Source organism: Phyllobates terribilis, unplaced genomic scaffold, assembly GCF_046119375.1.
Source record: "Phyllobates terribilis strain yellow unplaced genomic scaffold, ASM4611937v1 Scaffold_7__3_contigs__length_470593459, whole genome shotgun sequence".
NCBI classification, from domain to species: Eukaryota; Metazoa; Chordata; class Amphibia; order Anura; family Dendrobatidae; genus Phyllobates; species Phyllobates terribilis.
In genome coordinates, this window is record NW_027362767.1 from 255,819,356 (window position 1) to 255,842,188 (window position 22,833).

The 22,833-nt window shown below is 42.2% G+C and overlaps 1 protein-coding gene across 1 annotated transcript; it reads right to left on the reverse strand.

Moving 5' to 3' along the window:
• Positions 1-3,638: 3,638 nt before the first annotated feature.
• LOC141154437 (ficolin-1-like) lies at positions 3,639-22,597 on the reverse strand. Its single transcript, XM_073640364.1, has 11 exons — positions 22,435-22,597; positions 19,544-19,657; positions 18,361-18,414; positions 17,942-17,995; positions 9,065-9,109; positions 8,389-8,424; positions 8,225-8,263; positions 5,409-5,536; positions 5,140-5,269; positions 4,331-4,465; positions 3,639-4,251 (listed from the first exon to the last, which is right to left on the reverse strand). The coding sequence occupies exons 1-11, from the start codon at positions 22,514-22,516 to the stop codon at positions 4,001-4,003; spliced, it is 1,068 nt and encodes a 355-aa protein (XP_073496465.1). The 5' UTR covers positions 22,517-22,597; the 3' UTR covers positions 3,639-4,000.
• Positions 22,598-22,833: the final 236 nt, after the last annotated feature.

The following is a 22,833-nucleotide window of genomic DNA, read 5'->3' on the forward strand; positions in this document are numbered from 1 at the left end:
GAATGTTGTATAAAATCCAAAGCCACAAGGATATCTATTCCAAAAGAAAGTGAGATGAAAAGCAAAAGACCACTTGATTTGGTGCATACTGACGTATGTGGACCCATGAAAGTGACTACATCAGGAGGCAATAGATACATGTTGACTTTTATAGACGACTACTCAAGATACACAGTCACATACTTAATTAAGAACAAAAGTGAAGTTTTTGATAAACTTGTAGACTATGTAACAAGATCAAGTAACAAATTTCAAAGGAAGCCAATTGTCATCAGAAGTGATAATGGAGGTGAATTTACAGGTCACAGAATAGGAGAATACTTAAGACAAAATGGAATAGAACACCAGAAAACTGTTCCATACACACCTGAACAAAATGGAGTAGCAGAAGGGAAAAACAGAACTCTAACAGAAATGATAAGATGTATGCTGACGGATTCCAAACTACCAGAGAAATATTGGGGTGAGGCAGCAATGACAGCTACATAGCTACAGAACCGACTTTTTTTCCAGAAAACTGACGAAAACTCCATATGAACTGTGGCAAGGTATGAAACCAAGTGTCAATCATTTAAAAGTTTTTGGATGTAAAGTTTTTATATTCATTCCAACAGAAAAACGTTCCAAACTTCAAAACAGATCCATAAAAGAAATATTCGTTGGATATAGTGAAAATTGCAAAGGATATAGAATCCTAGATCCCAAAACAGACAGAGTTACGGTGAGTAACAGTGTGACATTCATTGAAGATTTAAATGAAGACATTATGATTTCAGTTGAAACAAAAAATGAGAAAAACAATAGTGACATAACTGAAGAAATATCTGATGAGAAAGAAGTAGAAATTAATGAAGAACAAAATACTGAAAGTGAAGAATCACAATTACAAACAGACACAGAACCAAGACGTTCAATGAGAGAGAACAAAGGAAAACCACCAAAACGTCTCTCATACAAGACAAGCATAAGAAAAATCTATGAGCCTACCTCTTGGGAAAACATATCTAAACTTCCTGAAGAAGAGGCTAATAAATGGATAGACGCAACAGAAACAGAAATTAAATCCATGCATGATTCAAATACATGGACACTAACAGATTTGCAGGAAGGAAGAAAAGCCATAGGATGTAAATGGATTTTTAAAGTAAAATACCAAACAGATGGCACAGCTGAAAGATACCGAGCAAGACTCTTAGCTAAAGGGTATTCTCAAAAATATGGAGAAGACTATGATGAGACATTTGCTCCAGTTGTCAAACACACTACAATAAGAACTTTACTTACCGTTGCAGCAATAAAACAGATGGAACTGAGACATCTGGATGTAAAGACAGCTTTTTTAAATGGAGATTTAACAGAAGACATTTACATGGAACAACCTCCAGGATTCAAAGATGAAAGAAATCCAAACAAAGTTTGCAAACTACAGAAAAGCATATATGGTTTAAAGCAAGCAGCTAAAGCGTGGAATGACAAAATCACGGATGTACTTACAAATGAAAAATTTCAAAGAAGCAAAGCTGATCCATGCTTGTACACAAAAAGGCTGATTAATAGATGGATTTATGTACTCATATATGTAGACGACATTTTGATTTGTTTTAAACAAGAAAGGGATAAAGAAAACATTCTAAAAATCCTGAAGCAACATTTTGAAATCAAAGACTTGGGAAATGTGAAACAGTACCTAGAAATACTGGTAGAAAGAGAAGAAGATGGAAGTTTCCTACTGAATCAAAATCACATGATTCAAGACATAACAGAAAAATTTGGATCAAAGGATGCAAAAACAGTAAAGTCTCCAATGGAAGCGAATTATCTCAAAGAGATGAACAGTGAAAAAAATATGCTAACAAATAATGAAGAATACAGAACAGCAATAGGAAAACTACTGTATCTAGCGACCGTTACAAGACCAGACATCGCAGCAGCAGTAGGAATCCTGAGTAGAAAGGTATCAAAACCAAATAAAGCTGATTGGAATGCCGTGAAGAGAGTAATGCGTTATTTGAAAGGAACTAGCAATGTTAAGCTGAAATTACCCACAAGTGATAATTGCATTTTAACAGGATATGTTGATGCAGATTGGACTGGAGATCCAACTGACAGAAGATCTACCAGTGGACATATTTTTTCTCTCTCGGGTGGACCAATAAGTTGGACAAGTAAGAAACAGTCAATTGTGACACTGTCTTCAACAGAAGCAGAATATGTTGCCGCAGCACATGCGAGTCAAGAAGTACTGTGGTTAAGACAATTGTTGACAGAATTAGGACAACCACAGCTGGAACCAACAAAACTGAAAGAGGACAATCAAGGATGTCTTGTTCTTGCTCAGATGGAAAGAGTCAATCCAAGAACCAAGCATATTGATCTGAAATATAATTTCTTGAGAGATCATCAGGAACAAGGAGTCTTGAAGTTAGAGTATTGTCCTACTGAAGAAATGACAGCAGACATCTTCACGAAGGTGTTGAATGCTGATAAACACCAGAGACTAATAAAAAAGTTGGGTTTGATTGAATAAGTCCTTACTGTTGAGAAAGGGTGTTGGCATATGCAACAGATTAGGACTTATTATAAGTGAAAGGAGGACTTTATACTAACCAGACAGCAGATGGCGATAGTGTGTAAAGTTATATGCTTGCTGTAATCTGGGAGGAAAGCTCTCAATTGTTGGTTGTTTTTACTTCCTGTTTTCTTTCTTTCCTGAATGTGTTATGTCAGCAGCACACGGACCGTGTGACACTGAATTGTATCTCATGTTTATCCAGTATGAAGTAAATACTGTTTACTCAAGATATCTTGCTGATTGAAGCTCTCGTAAGTACAGTGGTGACTGTAAGAAGATGCACTCTGCGACACATCCGTGTAGTATAATGCACAGCCCATAGTCCTCCATATAGTATAATGCACTCCCCATAGTCCTCCATATTGTATAATACACTCTCCATAGTCCCCCATATAATATAATGCACAGCCCATAGTCCTCCATATAGTATAATGCACAGCCCATAGTCCTCCATATAGTACAATGCACAGCCCATAGTCATCCATGTAGTATAATGCACAGCCCATAGTTATCCATGTAGTAGTACGTCCACTCTGTACTCACTGATTTAAAAAAAAAATAGTCACCTTCCCTCTGCTCCCTCCACTTTTGAAGCTGGCAGCTGATGACTTCCGCATGCAAGTGACGGGAGCGCATGACGTCACTGACATGTGCCCCCAATCATGTGCACGCCGACATCAGCTGCTGGCCTCTGTTTGGCTGGCAGCATGTATTGCTGAGCACGGACCCGAGGGGTTTCTGCGCTGCAATACACTTCAACTGAATATGCGTCTGAGGATACACATCCAGCTGAAGTATTTGCTGGCGTCAGTGGGCCCTTCACTCGCTGGGCTCGGTTTCGGTGGCGGCCTTAGTAGTTACGTCCTGATTAGACCAGTCTACTTTCTTTCTGGAACTAGCGCACCAATCTACAGGCAGTATCTGGTATTGCAGCTCAGCTGCATTGAATTGAATTGGACAGAGCTGTAGCACCCCATACAGAGGTGGCCCTGTTTTTTTTAAAACTGGTCCTTTGTGCGTGGCAGTAAATGTAAAATACAGATGGTTGATTAAAGTGTAGGAGACATTTTTATTTTATTATTTTTAATGAGCGCAAAGCATCATGGTGCCAAATTTCTTTTCATAAAAGAGTGAAGGTAAAATGTCCACAGACATAAAGATATACAATTGTCCGAGGGTAAATAAAGTGAGATCTATACTGAGTCGATGGAATCTATTGGCTTTTAAAATGTTTACATGTTATCTCTTTTGCCGTATTGATGCAGAACGAGGCAGATTACGCCATTTAGGCCTCTAAGAAAGCAGGGTGGCAACCCCTGTACTGGCTACAATTGTGGCTACATTGGTTGTCACCCATTTATCAGGAAAAACTTCATTAGAACTCCGCAGAAAAGGATGAGGACTACATGAGTACTGAGCACCTTTCTATTACTCAGCGGGTCTGATTTTCATCTCTGATCTCTTGTAGGAGTAATTATAACCTTTTCCCGAGTACCAATTAACTCCATCAGCAAAGGATTCGTGTTTCCCGAGAAGGTAGAGCCCATTGAGGTTGGATTGGTGGCACTGATTATGCCACCAGGCTCCCTTGTACAAGTCCACACAACTTCTGCTATCGGCGTCATTGTCTTGGTCCAGAGTGGAGAACTTCATCCCATTCTGGTAGGACAGAGAATCTCCTGGACCGAGATACAAAATATTATAGTGACATCCATGACTTGTCTACCACATGGCCATCATTACACCATTGCTCCTTACCTGCATCACCACTGACAAAGCCTTCAACCACCAACTTGTATTTCTCTGACTCTCCCATCACCTTAAAAGACTTGTATTTAGCAAAAGAATTGGATCTATCGAAGTCCTGCAGATCAACTCGCAGCTCCCATGTACCTGTGAGAAAAGCAAAAACAATGAATTCCTAAAAGCTTAAAAAATGAACGTATTAGACTTAATGATAAAGCGGTATGCAGATAATAAGCACCTCTTAAAGTGCTCGTCCCACTAAATACAATTATTATTTATACACAGAATAAGTGATTAATGTGAGATCTCGGGAGAATCTGAAAATCCCCTGTGTGAATGAAATGGTAGCGAGCATGAGTGACCATCCAGTCATTTCTATAGAACTTTACTGTTTCTATGATCCATAGAAGTCACTGTTGTGGTGGTCTCACATGCTCACTACCTTTCCTTTCACCCAGGGGACTTTGGAGCCCAGTCTTAGATTGATGGCAGTCACAATGTTCGGAAATAATTGAAATGAATGGAGGCTAAGGGTAGGTCATCAATATCTTAATCCTGGACAACCCCCTGAGACAAGGTCTGGCAAGTTCTTCTAGAATAAGCTGTATTATACATACATTATGTTATACTTTAAATTGTTTTTCTTATTATAATTTTAAAGAGGACAAGTAGTATGGGTCACAATGATGAGCGTTCGAGAGCTGCACCCTATTCATCTCTAAGATAAGTACCCACATCTGATTAATGATGGGCCACCCTTCCTTGGCATCTCCATTGCTACTCCCCAGCATTAGTCATAGGAAGACCTGATGATCATTTACCTGATGAAGTTATCTTGTGAATATTTTCATTCCCCAGCCAGAACTCAGATTGTCGGCTGCCAAATCCCATCTTGTAAGACTCCCAGTTACATTGAAAGTTAACTGAGCCATCATAACGCCTCTGCAAGACCTACCAAGAAACAAATGCTGAAACCTTGACCTGATCCTTGTATTTTACATTATTGAGGGCATGACATTGCACCTTGACCTATTTAATTTCCAAGCTTTCTTGATTGATACCCAATAATGCATGATAAGAGTAGACGTACAATCCAGCCGCCCCCGTCAGTGTGCATATCACAATGAACTTTTAGAGGTTGGTTTCCATCCAGGTATATAATGTACCAGTCACTGAGGGTGAAACCTTTCTCCAGCAGAGATTTACAGTCCCGTGCAGCTGTAATACACAAGAATAAGTAACAAGAAGGAGAAGTGGAAGCCTAGCATAATACAACAAATCTCAGTTCCGTTTGGGGATTGGTTTGGAAGTAGACACATGGATGATCTGGTTGAATCTTAAACTTCTTAAAACTTCACCATCTCATCTCCATGTCTACATCGGTTTCAGCTTTAGTAATCCTCAGGTACTGGTCCAACCAGATCCTCCACTGTCATCATTCTCCTCTACTATCAGCTCATTAAAAGAAAACTCCACTCTTTCCCTGCACAATATTAAGGCTCTGTTTTCCCTTCAATCTCTGTCACCGTATGGTTTCTATATTACAGCAGCTTGTGGTGGTTATCACCTTGCCATATTTTTCCCCTCGCCAGGATGCATATTTCTTAAATATTAGAGGGTTTCTTTTCATGAAGACAAACCCTCTTTTAAATCTAGCCATAAGTCCAGCTTCATTTATAACTAAAGCCATGATGCTGCGCCCATACGACTTATCATAAAGGTGCCTCATTGTCTCCATTGACTTACAGTGAGTATGGGAGGTATTCAGACCCCTTTAAATTTTTCACTCTTTGTTTCATTGCAGCCATTTGGTAAATTCTAAAAAGTTCATTTTTTTTTCTCATTAAAGTACACTCTGCACCCCATCTTGGCTGAAAAAAAAAACAGAAATGTAGAAATTTGTACAAATTTATTCAAAAAGAAAAACTGAAATATCACATGGTCATAAGTATTCAGATCCTTTGCTCAGACACTCATATTTAAGTCACATGCTGTCCATTTTCTTGTGATCCTCCTTGAGATGGTTCTACTCATTCATTGGAGTCCAGCTGTGTTTAATTAAACTGATAGGACTTGATTTGGAAAGGCACACACCTGTCTATATAAGAACTCACAGCTCACAGTGCATGTCAGACCAAATGAGAATCATGAGCTCAAAGGAACTGCCCAAGGAGCTCAGAGACAGAATTGTGGCAAGGCACAGATCTGGCCAAGGTTACAAAAGAATTTCTGCATTACTCAAGGTTCCTAAGAGCACAGTGGCCTCCATAATCCTTAAATGGAAGAAGTTTGGGACCACCAGAAGTCTTCCTAGACCTGGCGATCCAGCCAAACTGAAAAATCATGGGAGAAGAGCATTGGTGAGAGAGGTAAAGAAGAACCCTAAGATCACTGTGGCTGTGATCCAGAGATTCAGTAGGGAGATGGGAGAAAGTTCCACAAAGTCAACTATCACTTCCGCCCTCCACCAGTCGGGCCTTTATGGCAAAGTGGCCCAATGGAAACCTCTCCTCAGTGCAAGATATATGAAAGCCCGCATAGAGTTTTCTCAGAAACACATGAAGGATTCCCAGACTATGAGAAATAAGATTCTCTGGTCTGATGAGACAAAAGATAGAACTTTTTGGTGATAATTCTAAGTGGTATGTGTGGAGAAAACCAGGCACTGCTCATCACCTGCCCAATACAATCCCAACAGTGAAACATGGGGCTGGCAGCATCATGCTATGGGGGTGTTTTTCAGCTGCAGGGACAGGACGACTGGTTGCAATTGAAGGAAACATGAATGCAACCAAGTACAGAGATATCCTGGATGAAAACCTCTTCCAGAGTGCTTGGGACCTCAGACTTGGCAGAAGGCTCACCTTCCAACAAGACAATGACCCTAAGCACACAGCTAAAATAACAAAGGAGTGGCTTCAGAACAACTCTGTGACCATTCTTGACTGGCCCAGCCAGAGCCCTGACCTAAACCCAATTGAGCAACTCTGGAGAGACCTGAAAATGGCTGTCCACCAACGTTCACCATCCAACCTGACGGAACTGGAGAGGATCTGCAAGGAAGAATGGCAGAGGATCCCCAAATCCAGGTGTAAAAAACATGTTGCATCATTCCCAAGAAGACTCATGGCTGTACTAGCTCAAAAGGGGGCTTCTACTCAATACTGAGCAAAGGGTCTGAATACTTATGACCATGTGATATTTCAGTTTTTCTTTTTTAATAAATTTGCAAAAATTTCTACATTTCTGTTTTTTTTTTTCAGTCAACATGGGGTGCAGAGTGTACTTTAATGAGAAAAAAATGAACTTTTTAGAATTTACCTAGTGGCTGCAATGAAACAAAGAGAGAAAAATTTAGAGGGGTCTGAATAATTTCCGTACCCACTGTATAATGTTCTGTCAGTTGTTCAATAGTGATGAAATTGTGACTGAACTATTAATAAAGGCTCACAATACAGATGTGAACGGAGTCTAATATACCCACCATTCTGCTAGAGGTAGATAGTTCTGGCTGATGGTGCGAGGTCCCAGGCTGGAGATGTCGCCATATTAGGTCCACATGCCCTACATGCTTCCTTGACACAATTCTTATAATTATTTGCCCCCGGATGAGTAGTTCATAATCATGTTTTAATTATTCTCCACCCAGGGTAAGAAAATAAATCAAAAGATTATAACTGTAAAATATGCCTTATGTAACTTTTATTCTGCAGTCATAAAGTCCAAACTGCAGTTCTAAATAACTTCCCTCATTGTTAATTTTCTCACTGTCTGCCCTACAGTCTCTCAGTGTTTCATGTCTGGTCTTACTGTTTTTTGTCTTTGACCTGCTCCCTCAAGCGTCATCTAACTAGGATCCATTTGCTTATCGGTGTAAAGAGAGATGCCAGAAGGACTCTCACTCACCATGTAAAGCTTCTAGAGAGCCGGGATCTCCCTTATCTCCTGCATACAAGAGGACAAATAATATGTTAGAAGTTTCTGATAGTTCAATATTAGTTCAACATCATACACAAAGTTCAAAGAAACTGAGTATAATGAAACTTTGATGAGTCTATGTGAGACTTTACCTTTTAGACCTTGAAGCCCTGGAGCACCTGGTTCTCCTGCATTAAAATAGAAGTTACAAATTATCTTTGCAAAGAACAATAAATATATCCTGGATATAAATAGGGAAGCATGGGCAGGTTAAGTGGCAACACAGGGGGCAAAAAACAGATCAGAGGAAAGTGTCAATAGGTGGACAGGAGTAGTTGTGTTAATTGATAGCATAGTGAAGATGCTCAGCTCCCACAAACATATTTAGCTGTGAGGAAGGACCATGAGTCTGACATGTCTTTGGTAGGATGGCATGTCTTTGATAAGGTGGCATGTTTTTGGCAAGTTAGCATGTCTTTGGTAGGGTGACATGTTTTTGGTAGAGTGACAGGTCTTTGCTAGATTAGCAGGTCTTTGCTAGATTGGCATGTATTTGGTAGGTTGGCATGTCTTTGCAAGATTGGCATGTCTTTGCTAGATTGGCATGTCTTTGGGAAGTTGGCATGTCTTTGCTAGGTTGGCATGTCTTTGGTAAGTTGGCATGTCTTTGCTAGGTTGGCATGTCTTTGGGAAGTTGGCATGTCTTTGCTAGGTTGGCATGTCTTTGCTAGGTTGGCATGTCTTTGGTAAGTTGGCATGTCTTTGCTAGGTTGGCATGTCTTTGAAGCCCTTATCTAAGTCTTATGAAGGCAGACACTTTGCACTAACCTTTTATCCCTGGTGGCCCAGCTATTCCTGGACTCCCAAGAGGACCTGTATAAAAACAATCAAACATTGCATACATTGTAACATAGAATATCATTGGTCTTATATTTCTTAAGGGAGATTGAAAAAGCGGCATTTTAGTAAGTACCTTATAGCTTTGTACATTAATGTACCAAAATCTATTCCAAAATCTTGATTTTGTATAAAAAGGAGTATTAATACCTTTCTTCCAGACATGACAATATGCTTAGGAAATTATTACATTGACACTGCGTACATCTCCGTTTTGATGAACATTAGTGATGAGCGAGCACTAAAATGCTCAGGTGCTCGTTGTTCGAGTCGAGCAAATCATAATACTCGAGTGCTCGGTCCGAATAACGAGCCCAATGTAAGTCTATGGAAAACTTGAGCATTTTTCCGGCGCCTCCACCCTCTCCCCAAGAGGTCTGCAGAGGGCCTAAAAATTGCCTAAATCGGTGGGAATGTGACGCTCTCAAGCCCTGCCCTGGGAAGATAGGGTACTCGGAGCCGGGTCAGATGTTGAGAAGGGGGATGCAGTCGTGGCCTTGACCCGTTCCGTGCCCAGGGCCGTCACATTAAAAATGATGTTAGGGCTTTCCGGGTTGAGTGGTAATTGTCGACTACGCCACCTGTGGTGTCTGGTGATGCGCCACCAGCGCCGCTACAGTCCGCTGAGGCCCGGTGTCACGGCGGCTAAAGTTATCACTGCTCCCCACAGGCGGAGCGTGGCCTCAGGGCAGGCCAGACGGGATGTAGGGGGGGTAGTAGTGTGGGAGTGCGGGCACCGCGTCGCGTGGTATGGCGCGTAATGAACAGTCCGGTGGCCATAGGGATGAATTTCCAAGGCTTTACTCACAGTTCTCATAAGCAGCGCAAGGCTTCTCCCTGCTCCTCGCGGAGTCCTGCGTCCACCAGGGACGGGGGTCCGACTACCTCCGAGGAAGTCCAGTGTTTGGTAGCGTCCCTACACCAGAGTGTTCCTGCACTACAGACTTTACCCTTTCCCATCTGTGCGTGTGTAGGTAGGCCGGGTCTCCCTCTGAGCTCCTCTCAGGTGTATGGCTCGGGTGGCAATTCCTCTCCATCCCAAGCCCGGCGGGATCCTCAGGGCCTAACTGGGCTTTCCCGTCCTGGACGTAGAGTTCGAGGTCGGGTGTCGGGGGGCCGGTACCCCTCTTGCAGCCGGAATCCCTCTGAATAGATCAGGTAGGCGAGGACAGGTGGTGTACTCCGCTCCGTCTGCATCCTCCCCGGGACCCATTTGCTAGGGAGCCACACTCTAAAGCTCCCGGGCCTTCTTGATCCTGGTCCTTGGTCGGGTTGAGACATTCCTTGTCTGCAACCTACCTCTCGTCCCATAGATAGAGGTATGAGGGCTGTGTCCCATGCCGGTGCAGGCCCACACAGGATCTGCGCTCCCGGAGGGAAGTCACTTTACACACAGTATTTTGACAGCACAGTACGACCACTTGACAGAAAGACTGCCAGAGACCAAACAGGTCTGAATGACTGGACTCTGCCCTAGGCAGACAGGGACCGAAGAACCAAGATCAAAGATGGCATTCTATTAAATATGAAATTTGAAGTGTCACAAACTAACTGTTCCTCCACCCACACCCACTAACTGGTTCCTACCACTTTGTGTTCCCCAGTCTTCCCTGTAACCAGGGGAGCAGCACTAGTGCATACTAGCTCCCTCTGGTGGAAATGTGGTGTTGGATGCAAAAGGCTAGGTTACTACCATCGCACCGGACTTACCTCAGAGGAGGAACACCACACTCCATTAAAGAAGTGCAGCATTCCTGTGGCGGCCGAACCCTCAGGGGCGCCACAGGAACAGTGCTCAAATGAAATGGGAACAGCATGGGAAAGACCCCTGGAAGTATCTCTGACTCCCAGGTCTCTGCCTAAAACTGTGGTCATCAGACGTGATCCTATATTACCGCGGTAATACAGACATTTTTGGCAACGTGACAAATATTAAACTCCATTTAAAATGGGCAAGGTGTGTGGCAAGGGACGGGGAAGTGTATGTTATGGTGATGGTGATTGTGCACACAGAGGACGAGGGAGTGGGAAAGATGAAACTGCGCCTGCTGAGGGAACACAACAAACACCCACATCATGTCGAACTACCTTCCTGTCCCAATTTGTAGGGGGCCGCAGAACACCACTATTGAAGCCAGAGCAGTGTGAAAAGGTTGTTGATTGGATAGCAGATAATGCTTCCAGTCAATTTGCCACCACCACCACCCTGTCTTCCACAAAGTCAAGTCTCAGTAGCCGTGAGTCTAGACCACATTATTATTATTATTACTTTAGCGCCATTTATTCCATGGCGCTTTACATGTGAAAAAGAGGTATACATCACAAAAACAATTACAATAATCTTGAACAAAAATGTGACAGCGACTGGTACAGGAGAGGAGAGGACCCTGCCTGCAAGGGCTCACAGTCTACAAGGGATGGGTGAGGATACAGTAGGTGAGGATAGAGCTGGTTGTGCAGCGGTATGGTGAAAAGAGGGTTACTGCAGGTTGTACGCTTGTCGGAAGAGGTGGGTCTTCAGGTGCCCTTTGAAGGTTTTCACAGTAGGCGAGAGTCAGAAATGGGAAAAGGGAAAAGGAGATAAGAGGGGAGTAGAGAAGGAGATCTTGTGAGGATCAGAGGTTGCGTGTAGGTAAGTACCGGGAGACTAGGTCACAGATGTATGAAGGAGACAGGTTGTGGATGGCTTTGTATGCCAAGGTTAGGGTTTTGAACTGGAGTCTCTGGGCAATGGGGAGCCAGTGAAGGGATTGACAGAGAGGAGAGCCAGGGAATAGCGTGGGGACAGGTGGATTAGTCGGGCAACAGAGTTTAGTATAGACTGGAAGAATGCGAGGGTGTTAGAGGGGAGGCTGTAGTGTCCACACAGTATAAGGAATTCAAGAGAGTAGATTTCAACTGTATTTTATTCCGCTCCTTCTTCCTCCAGCACACCGCATAACATGTTTCTCATCAGACTAAAAACTGAAACTGAAAGCCTCCCCAACTCACTTCCTGTCTCCAACTTTCCGGTCACAAGACTTCGTTTTCTTAAAGAGACAGATCTAAACATTATACATACCATTATCCCTCTTCTTTTTTTTTTTATATATATACTAACAACCTAAGATGAAAATTTATGATGCAACAGTGCAAAAGAATGTCCAAAACACAAAAAAACATATATATGTATTATCTTTTTTTTTTTAATTACATCTGTTCAATGAGTCTCGATGGAGCCCTTCTTTCTCGTGTAGGGTAATGTCTGTGTTCATTGGGGGTGTCCATTGCTGACGGATCAGCTACCTCCTGTTGGCCCTCTCCACCATCAGGTACCAAATCTTCCATCAGTGGGAGCCCATTACCATGGTTCTGCGGTATCATTTTAAAATGTGAGGAATTTCTGGTTATGGAGTGTCCCTCCTGCTCAGCCGTGACCATGTTGCCTTTTCTCTCAGTGACATATTTTGCAGGATTATATACAGCTGAGGTTTTGTTGGTTGATCGTTGACACACAACAACGATATCACCTCTTTTGATGGCACTTGGCTGTGCCCTTCGCCGTCTGTCTGCATAATGTTTCATGGCTTGCTTGTTAAAGAAATCTGTTGATCGCACTGAAGAGTCACTTGGTAAGGGAAGGCTGGTCACATCAGGGATCCGTATACGAGGCGTTCTGCTGAACATTAGATGAGATGAAGCAGCCTTAGTGATGGAATGTGGCGTATTGAGGTAATTGCGCAAGAATTTGTATAATGACTGTTTCAGTGAGGTGTGCTCCAGACTAGCTGCCTTGATTCGCTTCCCCATAGTGCGTATGAAACGCTCTACGATTCCATTGGCTTGCGGCCAGCAAGGTGTGATTTTCCTGTGGCTGAACCCCAAGTATTCAGAAAACTGTGTGAACACATGTCCATTGAGTGGAGGTCCATTGTCTGTTTTGACCACTCTTGGAATGCCATATGCAGAGAATATGTCGTCCAGTTCTGGTATGACACTATTAGCAGACGTTGTAGAGATGAATGAAATGACAGGGTATCTAGAATATTCATCAATTGTTACTAGATTGTATTGGCCATTTGGTAATGGTCCATATATGTCGACTGCCACTTCCTCCCAGACAGCAGTGGGTAACGGAGACATTTGTAATGGTTCTAAGCTTGATGATGGAGTAATTAGTTGACAAGTGGAGCAGTGTATAATCTTCTCTTCCACCAATTTATCCATATTTGTGAACCACACTTTTTCTCTGAGTAACTTTTTTGTGCCAACAATTCCTAGATGACCGTCGTGTGCTATTTGTATGACTAAGTTGCGCAAGGCCTTAGGTACAACCAGTTTGGTACCTCGAAGGATGAGGTGTTCTTTAGTGACTGACAATTCCTCACATACATTTGAGAATAATTGTAATTCTTTCAGATCAATCCCAGAACCGGGAAATTTTTCCTTTTGAATTTCATGCCACCTTCGATTTTGAATGATTAGTATTAAGGCACAGAGTGTCTTGTCACTTGTTGTTGTATTCACAAACTGGTCAACAGAAAGTGCTTTTAGCACTGCGTGAGCTGCAACAAAACGTATGTATTCTTCAATGGAGGAATGTACAGGTAGATCATCATTCGTAGGATGTCTTGAGAGATAATCAGCCGGATTACTGTATTTTCCAGGTTTGTGAACAATTTTATAATTGTAGTCCTGTAGACGTAGACCCCATTGTTCGATTCGTGCAGGCATTTTAGCTCTGGGATTTCCAAAAATTGTGAGGAGGGCTTGATGATCTGTGACAATGGTGAAGGGAGCTCCATAGAGAAATAAGTGAAAGTGTTCACATCCCCAGACAACTGCCAAGCTTTCTTTTTCAGGTTGTAAATATTTTCTTTCAGTGTTTGTTAAGCTTTTACTTGCATAAGAAGTGATGTGGGGATTTTGATTGTCGCCCTTGTATTGCGCTAAAATGGCACCCAGTTCCACGGGACTGGCATCCACAATCAGTTCGGTTCGAAGAGCTGGATCAAAATAGGCCATGGTTGTTGTTGAGCAGAGTTCGTTCTTAATTGTGTCAAAAGAGGCCTGACAGTCTTGGGACCATTGAAAAACGCAGCTTTGTTTGGTAAGTTCCCTTAATGGAGTGCTGATTGTTGAAAAATTTGGAATATATCTAGCACAGTAGCTTGCCATTCCAAGAAAAGAGCGCACTTCACTAGCATTCTGTGGAATTGCGGCTGCTCTGTTAGATTCCACTTTCTTGGGATCAGGTTGTACTCCTTCCGCCGAGAAGATGTGACCATAGAACTCCAATGAACTTTTATCAAATTCACATTTCTCTTTGTTTAAAGTGAGTCCAGCAGTGAGCGCAGGCATTCGAAAATGGCATATAGAGCACGATTGTGTTCAGCTTGAGTTTTCCCAAAAACTAATATGTCATCACTGTAATTAAAGGCATTTGGAATGTGTTGGATGACGCTTCTTATCGTATCTTGAAAAATTTCCGCTGCTGAGCAGACCCCAAAAGTCAATCTCTTGTATCTTCTGAGACCCACATGGGTGGAAAATGTTGTCAAGTATCTGGATTCTGGACTCAGTTCTAATTGATGATAGCCCTTATTGAGGTCGAGCTTTGAAAAGACTGTTGCTCCATTTAATAAGTGAATGATGTCATCAATTGTGGGTGAGATATGTCTTTCTCTCTGAATAGCGGTGTTGGGCAGGCGCATATCAACACACAGTCTCACCTGCTCTGGAGTCTTTGGTTTTGGAACTACCACAAGTGGAGAGACCCACGGAGTGGGACCAGTAACAGTTTCAATAACGTCCTCATCCATGAGCAGTTGGAGTTCCTTTTCTACGTTCTTTCTCAGGTGAAATGGAATACGCCTCTGAGCCTGGGCTACTGGACGGACACTGTCATCCACATGAAGATGCACTTGAGAGTCCTTTAGTTTTCCCAACCCACTAAAGAGGGAGGGAAAGCTGTTCACCATGGTTTGTACATCCAGATCCGTAGGGTCGGTTATGGCATGAATAATCTGGATGAGTCCTAGTTTCAAGGCAGTGTGATAACTGAGAAGACAGCCTCCCGATCCTTGCAATGTGTGAAAAGTGGTTTTCTGCTTGTTTTCTTTATAGCTAAGTTCAGCGTCAAATTGTCCCATTGTACCTAGAGGTGTTTTAGATCCATATGGAAAGATCTTAGTATGCACTTGCTGTAGGACTGGCTTTGTTTTCAATTGTTCATATGCATTGCTGTCTATGATATCCACTGAAGCTCCCGTATCTATTGTAAAGGTGATATTAGTGTTGCAGAGGGCGAGCGTGATACAGGGAGACTGGACTGACCCAGTGACAGAGGTAGTGAACACATAATTCTCAGCCACCGACATTTCTTCTATATCCTGATTCACCATTTTTACATTTGCGGGCTTTGTCATAGGTAGAGGAGACTTGTTGTGCACTGACTTGCAGAAAGCTGCAAAGTGGTTCCCTTTTCCGCATTTACTGCATGTTTGTCCCATAGCTGGACATCTGTTCAGGGGGTGAGGGAAATCTTTTCCACATCTATAGCATTTCTTCTGTTTCGGGGCTTGCTTATCTTGTGCACTTTTATGTTTGAGATTATGCACATGTAAATTCTCCCCATTCTCCATGGCGGTGGCCTGATGATCTGCTATCTCTATAGCACGGGCCATCTTGAGCAAATCATGCAGAGAGAGATCCTGCTGCAAAGCTTTACGTCTTATATTATTAGACGAGCAGGTGACAATTACTTGAGCTAGAATTTCATCATCTACGTCCGTAAATGCACATCCATGTGCTAGCTCTTTTAGCCGGGTGACATAGGTGTCTATGGATTCTTCTGGAAGCTGCCTAGCAATCCTGAACTTGTATCTTTCATATCTGATGTTTTGTTTGGGGTTGAAGTAGTCAGTGAGAGCTTTGGCGCAGTTGCTGTATGTGTCTGTCTCTGCTGCAGGTAACGTGCTGTATATGTCATAGACTCCTGTGCCCGCGCAATGCAGGAACACGGCTCTCTTTCTTTTCTCCTCTTTTATGTCCAAAGCTTCCAGGAAGTTCTCAAACCGGTTCAGCCATTTTCTCCAGTTATGAGAGAGATTAATGACATCAGTCATATCAAACTGTAGGAATGTGTGCAAGTAGTCAGCCATGATGGAGTCTCTCAGTGACGCGGACGTGTGAAGCGGTAAAGTAGGGGTCAGTACTCACAGCAGCAGGTGATTCAATCCCATCCTCGTCGCCAGTTGTAGTGTCCACACGGTACAAGGAATTCAAGAGAGTTCAACTGTATTTTATTCCTCTCCTTCTTCCTCCAGCACACCGCATAACATGTTTCTCATCAGACTAAAAAATGGAACTGAAACTGAAAGCCTCCCCAACTCACTTCCTGTCTCCAACTTCGTTTTCTTAAAGCGACAGATCTAAACATTATACATTACAGGGAGTACTACTACTCCCCTCATCTGACTGCCGCTCCCGCTGATAACAGCGAGAGCGGCGCGGCTGAGGGGAGTAGTAGTGTCCTCAGCCCAGACGGCGTGCACGCGGTGTAAAAAAAAAGAGAAAAAACACTATTCTCACATGTCCGGCGCCCTCCAGTGTCTTCGTGATGTCCCCCGGCGATGTTTTCCTCCCGTCGGTATACTGCCAGGTGCGCGCTCACTCCCAGCAGTGTACATTGCTGAGAGCTCACGTGACCTCACATTACCGCATCGGTGCTGCGTGGGAACATTCTCAAGAATGTTCCCACCAGTACTGATGCTGAGGTCACCGGGGTTGATCAGCTAATCTTCTTGACTCTTCAAGAGAATTTGACATGCTGCGGTCCTGAAAAACGCACCGCATGTCAGTGTCCACGCGTGATTTGCAGCCTCTGATGCATGCATAGTGGACACGGGATTTCTAGAGATCCATCCATTATGCTATAACATCTGGACACTGCGAGTTTGACGCTGCATAAACACGCAGCGTTAAACCTGTAGCGGCTCCTGACTGTGGCCACGTACCCAATCTCACCCGCAGTATGTCAATTTGTGTAGTGGACACGATAGTCTCCTCTGCAGATTTTGACCGATTGAAGTGTCAATGCGGTGGATCCGCGTGTATTGACAACAAAAGTGCGGCATTAGAACACCGTTTTTTGGACGCAGCAAAAATAAGCGTTGCTTGTTCCTGTTCGTGGGGACGTAGCTGTGAGCTGTTAATAATAGCCAGAGACCGTGTTTGCCTAATGGCACCTTCCTAGGCTGAAAACAGCAGTTCACAGCTGCCCCACAAATAACATGAATGGAAATGCTAATGAGGATTGGGTGAATGGGATTAGCTGACAACTAGCTCTTTTGTTTAGTGATGACAAGGTGTCAATCAGACCCTTTCATCACCAAACGTAATTAAAGTAAAGTAAAGAGTTAAATAAATACACAGATACAGAGCAAACACTTTATTTGAAATACAATAGACACATTCTTTAATCATTTAAATTAACCAATATACTCACCCCAGTTCTGACAGTAATCCAAGGGTTAAAGCAATGTCCCACCAAATAACTTTATTTAGCTCCAAAAAGCATTCATTGATGTACAGAAACGCATCAAAAAACGTGTAAAAAAAACACGGCAAAACCGCACGTTTTTTCCGCAACATTTTTCCTACCATGAAAATGCAGAAACACTGCAGAAATTTTTGCTTCAAATCCTGAACGTGCGCACATACCCTTAGACCGGCTTCACCTATACTGTTTTTAGAAGAAAGTAGTCATGTTTTCCTGAAGGATAATTAAGGAGGATGCTATGTATTTTTCCTGCACACTAACATTACCTCTTTCTCCATTTGGTCCCAGTTTTCCCATTCGCCCAGGAACTCCCGTATCACCTAAAATTAAATAAAATAATTGTAAGAAAAAGATTTTATATATTTTTCATAGCCTCTTAAGAGAAATAAGAAGCCCCCATCACTAATGTGGTCGGAGGCCTTCTACCCTAATCCTCTTGGTCTGAACAGACATAAGCGCAGGTGTGGAGTGGTCACCTATCAGAAAAATATCTCCACTTTTAATAACATTTTACCTGTGGATTTTATTTAACTCAAAATCACCTGCTGAGTGATCCCAGCTCTCTGGATGTATTAATTCATAGGTACAGGAGGTCTCCAACAAAATCTAAGTCCATACACATAGCATGAAGCAGGAGATTCAATGTACAACCTCTGTATTAGAAGTCTACATGTCGGGACATTACCTTTCTCTCCAGTTAATCCTCTGTCTCCTGCTTTCCCTGGAGATCCCAGCTCACCTTAATTAAGAAAAAATACATATTACAATACACTGACATAGGCTGAAATAAACTGTGAAGTAAAAGCGTAAAGGTGACCTGTCACTTGCCGTAAATATGTAATTGTTTAACCTGGTGTAAATGCCGCTGTTCTCCTGAATCTGGCGCTGTTTTCCTTTTCTTCCTGCACCTCTATTCCTGAGATATGGCCTCTTCTTCACTGTGTATAAATCTAGTCTTTATAGCCAAGTGGGCGTGATCATTAGTTCTCTCTCGCCTCTCTAAAACTAGATTTATGTACAGGGAAGAGGAGGTCTTATCTAAGGAACAGAGTCGCAGAAACAAGAGAAAAATACCGTTGGATTCAGGAGATTGTCAACATTTACACCAGGTTAAAAAGTTATTATTTTAAGCAAGTGACAGATCTTATTTAAGGTAGGGCTTGTGTACCCTCTAATTCCTCTGGCCCAACAGTATACAGGGGAAATTCCCGTGTGGTCTAGATTCTGGAACGTGTTTACCAACCACTGTCCGTTAATACATATTTGACTCCACTATACCATCTAACACATACACATGAAAGTCACACCAAGCGCTTATTGTTTTTCTTGGGCTGTAAGAAAAAAAAATCTGTTCCCAGACTCCTCTGTGACTTATTTCACTGGAAAACAATAGAACCGGAAACTCAAATGTCAACTGCCCAATCATTACAGGTAACTCCTCTATACACAGGATTCACTGATCGTGAAAGGTGATGCCACACCTGACCCTGCTCCCCCTGCTTCCTCAATGATCTTTGCACAAGCTCATTAGAGACTTTAGTATAAAAGATAGTGTCTGGATCACACTATTGTTGCTAATATACATGTGTTATTCCCTGAAACAATAGGAAGTTAGTGTTTAAAATGCCCCAGAGGCTAGTGTTAGCATTGCAAGATTTATATTTTTTATTTTAACACAGAGTGTATTGTGTTAAAAAAAATTCCCAAAAATATTTAAAAAAATAAACTTAACACAAAAAAAGTGATTTAAACAATTGATTATTTTCTGATGATAGCTTCTCTTTATGTGCAGATAAGGGAGTCATACAAATAGTAGTGAAAACACAGCTTTTACCTTTGAGACAAGGTTGTTCATTTACTAGATTTACCTTTATGTCCCGGCAGTCCTGGAGGTCCCTGAAGTCCCGGATATCCTGGGGTCCCTGGGCATCCCCTTAGAATAGCCAATTTGTCTGATTCCCCAACACCCAACAGTTTTACCTCTGTTGGGAGATAAGAACAACTTGTCACATTTTCTATTACCGGAAAAGGATTTCTAGTTTATAAAACCTATTTTCAAACACTCAAATAAACCAATAAAAACCCAATTTTGGCATTAAAGGGGGTTTGATGACAATTTTTTACCCTGCAAAATTGCTGGCAAAACTTGGTAGTCATATGGAATTCATAAAAATACATGTTACATACCTGCATCCAAAAATAGTCCAATAACATGAGATCAGACAACTTCGAAATAATTCTACCAAAAAAAAATCTATAACAGCATATGACCGCCAGATGAGAAGAGATACTGACAATATAAGGATAAAATACTGACAATTTTATTTCAAAGTTTGATCAGCTAAGAGATGCCCCTCACCTTATAGACTGGGATAGTATCTTCAGTAATAGGAGCACGGATAGAAAATGGGAAATTTTCAAAACAGTCCTACATAGTCACTGTAGAAGGTACATACCTTATAGGAATAAAAGGGCTAGGAATAGGAGGAAGCCAATGTGGCTAAATAAGGAAGTCAAGAGGGCAATGAAAAACAAAAAAAGGGCTTTCGGTAAACTTAAACAAGAAGGCAGCGAGGAAGCGCTAATAACTTATAGGGAAAAAAACAAAATCTGTAAGAAACAAATAAGAATAGCAAAAGAGGAGACAGAGAGACTAATTGCCAAGGAAAGTAAAACGAATCCCAAACTGTTCTTTAACTATATAAACAGTAAAAGGATTAAAACTGATGGAGTTGGCCCATTGAAAAATAACCTGGGTAAAATCATAGAGGGCGATGAGGGTAAAGCAAACCTACTCAATAGCTTCTTCTCCACTGTTTTCACAAAAGAAAACAATTTATCGGAGGAAATGCAGAGTGATAAAGTAAACCCTCCGCTAAATATCACCCACCTAACCCAGGAGGAAGTTCAGAAACGCCTAAATAATATCAAAATAGACAAGTCACCAGGCCCAGATGGCATACACCCCCGGGTACTAAAAGAATTAAGTAATGTGATAGACAGGCCGCTGTATCTTATATTCAAGCACTCTTTATGGACAGGGACTGTCCCACTAGACTGGCGCCAAGCAAATGTGGTATCAATATTCAAAAAGGGGTCTAAAAGTGACCCTGGGAACTATAGACCAGTAAGCTTAACGTCTGTTGTGGGTAAATTGTTTGAAGGATTTCTTAGAGATGCTATTGTAGAATATCTTAATGATAATAACTGTCTAACTCCATATCAACATGGATTCATGAGGGATCGCTCCTGCCAAACAAACCTGATGGCCTTCTACGAGGAGGTGAGCTCACAGCTGGACCGGGGAGAGTCCGTGGATGTTGTATACCTTGACTTCTCCAAAGCGTTTGATACCGTGCCACATAAAAGGTTGGTATATAAAATGAGAATGCTTGGTCTGGGGGATAATGTGTGCAAGTGGGTAAATAGCTGGCTGAGTGATAGAAAGCAGAGGGTGGTTATCAATGGAGTAAGCTCAGGGGGTCAGGGTTACTAGCGAGGTGCCTCAAGGGTCTGTCTTGGGCCCTATATTATTTAATATATTTATTAATGATCTAGTGGAAGGGTTGCATAGTAAAATAGCAATATTTGCAGATGATACTAAACTTTGTAAAGTAGTTAATACAGATGAGGATAGGGCACAGCTACAGGAGGATTTAGATAAATTGGGGAGTTGGGCCAAAAAATGGCAAATGGGGTTCAATACCGATAAATGTAAGGTCATGCACATGGGAAAGAAAAACAGCAGTCACCCATACATATTAAATGGGAAACCGTTGGGGAAATCTGACATGGAGAAGGACCTGGGTGTCTTGGTTTCAGCAAATTAAATTGGAGTGCCCAGTGTCAGGCAGCAGCTGCGAAGGCAAATAGAGTCATGGCATGCATCAGAAGAGGAATAGGGGCATATGATGAGAACATTGTTCTTCCTCTGTATAAAGCGCTGGTAAGGCCGCACTTAGAATCTTGTGCACAGTTCTGGGCTCCGTTGCTCAGGAAAGACATATTGGAGCTAGAGAGGGTACAAAGGAGGGCGACTAAGGTAATAAAGGGAATGGAGGGACTAGAATACCCAGAGAGGTTGTCAAAATTAGGCCTATTTACGTTGGAAAAAAGAAGGCTTAGGGGAGACTTCATAAACATGTATAAATACATCAGGGGGCAGTACAGAGATCTCTCCCATGACTTGTTTATACCAAGGATGGTGACAAAGACGAGGGGGCACACTATGCGTCTGGAGGAAAGGAGGTTCCTGCACCAGCATGGAAAGGGATTCTTTACGGTCAGAGGCGTGAGACTCTGGAACTCTCTGGGAGAGGAAGTGGTGATGTCCAACTCACTTAATGAGTTCAAGAGAGGCCTGGACGCCTTTCTTGAGAACAATAAAATTACATCTTATGCTTAGTGATAGTTAATTAATCCAGGGATTTAATCTGACTGCCAGATTGGAGTCGGGAAGTGAATTTTTCCTCAATGATGTAAATTGGCCTATACCGCATGTTTTTTTTTGCCTTCCCCTGGATCAACGCTGCAGAATAGCTGCAGTGCACAATGAATAGGCTGAACTGGATGGACGCTTGTCTTTTTTCGGCCTTATAAACTATGCAACTATGTAACTATGTAAATAGTGAATAAAAAATATTATATTTTTTATTCACTATTTGAAATAAAATTGTCAGTATTTTATCCTTATATTGTCAGTATCTCTTCTTATCTGGCGGTCATATGCCGTTATAGATTTTTTTGTAATGTTACATACCTGGACAGGTGTCGTCTGCCTGGATGCAGATAAAGGTTGTACCGAGCAGGAGAACCAGTATGTTCTGCAGTGAGAAGATCATGGCTGATTCTCCCACTGCTGCTTTTACCTTCTGTCACCTGTCACAGCAGAGTTTATAAAGTAAATGTACTAAGTTCAGTCTTTGACCTCCATCTGAAAAAACAAAAAAATGGGCGTTCAGTTGAAGGGAAACTGAGGAAATTGGATCAACGATCAAAATTGATCTGTGTGGAAGTAATAAGTCAGCAAAAGAACCCACTCTTCTGTTTTTGTATCATAGTAGGTATAGTTTGGTGGTGCCACATTGCCCCCATAATACTTGATAACCACATATGCAATGCTCTCTGAGTTTCTTATGATCCACGTGAGAAGGTGATC

Coding starts and splice junctions, on each gene's coding strand:
- LOC141154437 (XM_073640364.1), bottom strand. CDS start 22,516: ATGATCTTCTCACTGCAGAACATACTGGTTCTCCTGCTCGGTACAACC. Junction 19,658..22,434: donor GGCAGACGACACCTGTCCAG/GTATGTAACATT, acceptor ATCTCCCAACAG/AGGTAAAACTGTTGGGTGTT. Junction 5,270..5,408: donor CTGACGGGGGCGGCTGGATT/GTACGTCTACTC, acceptor GTTTCTTGGTAG/GTCTTGCAGAGGCGTTATGA.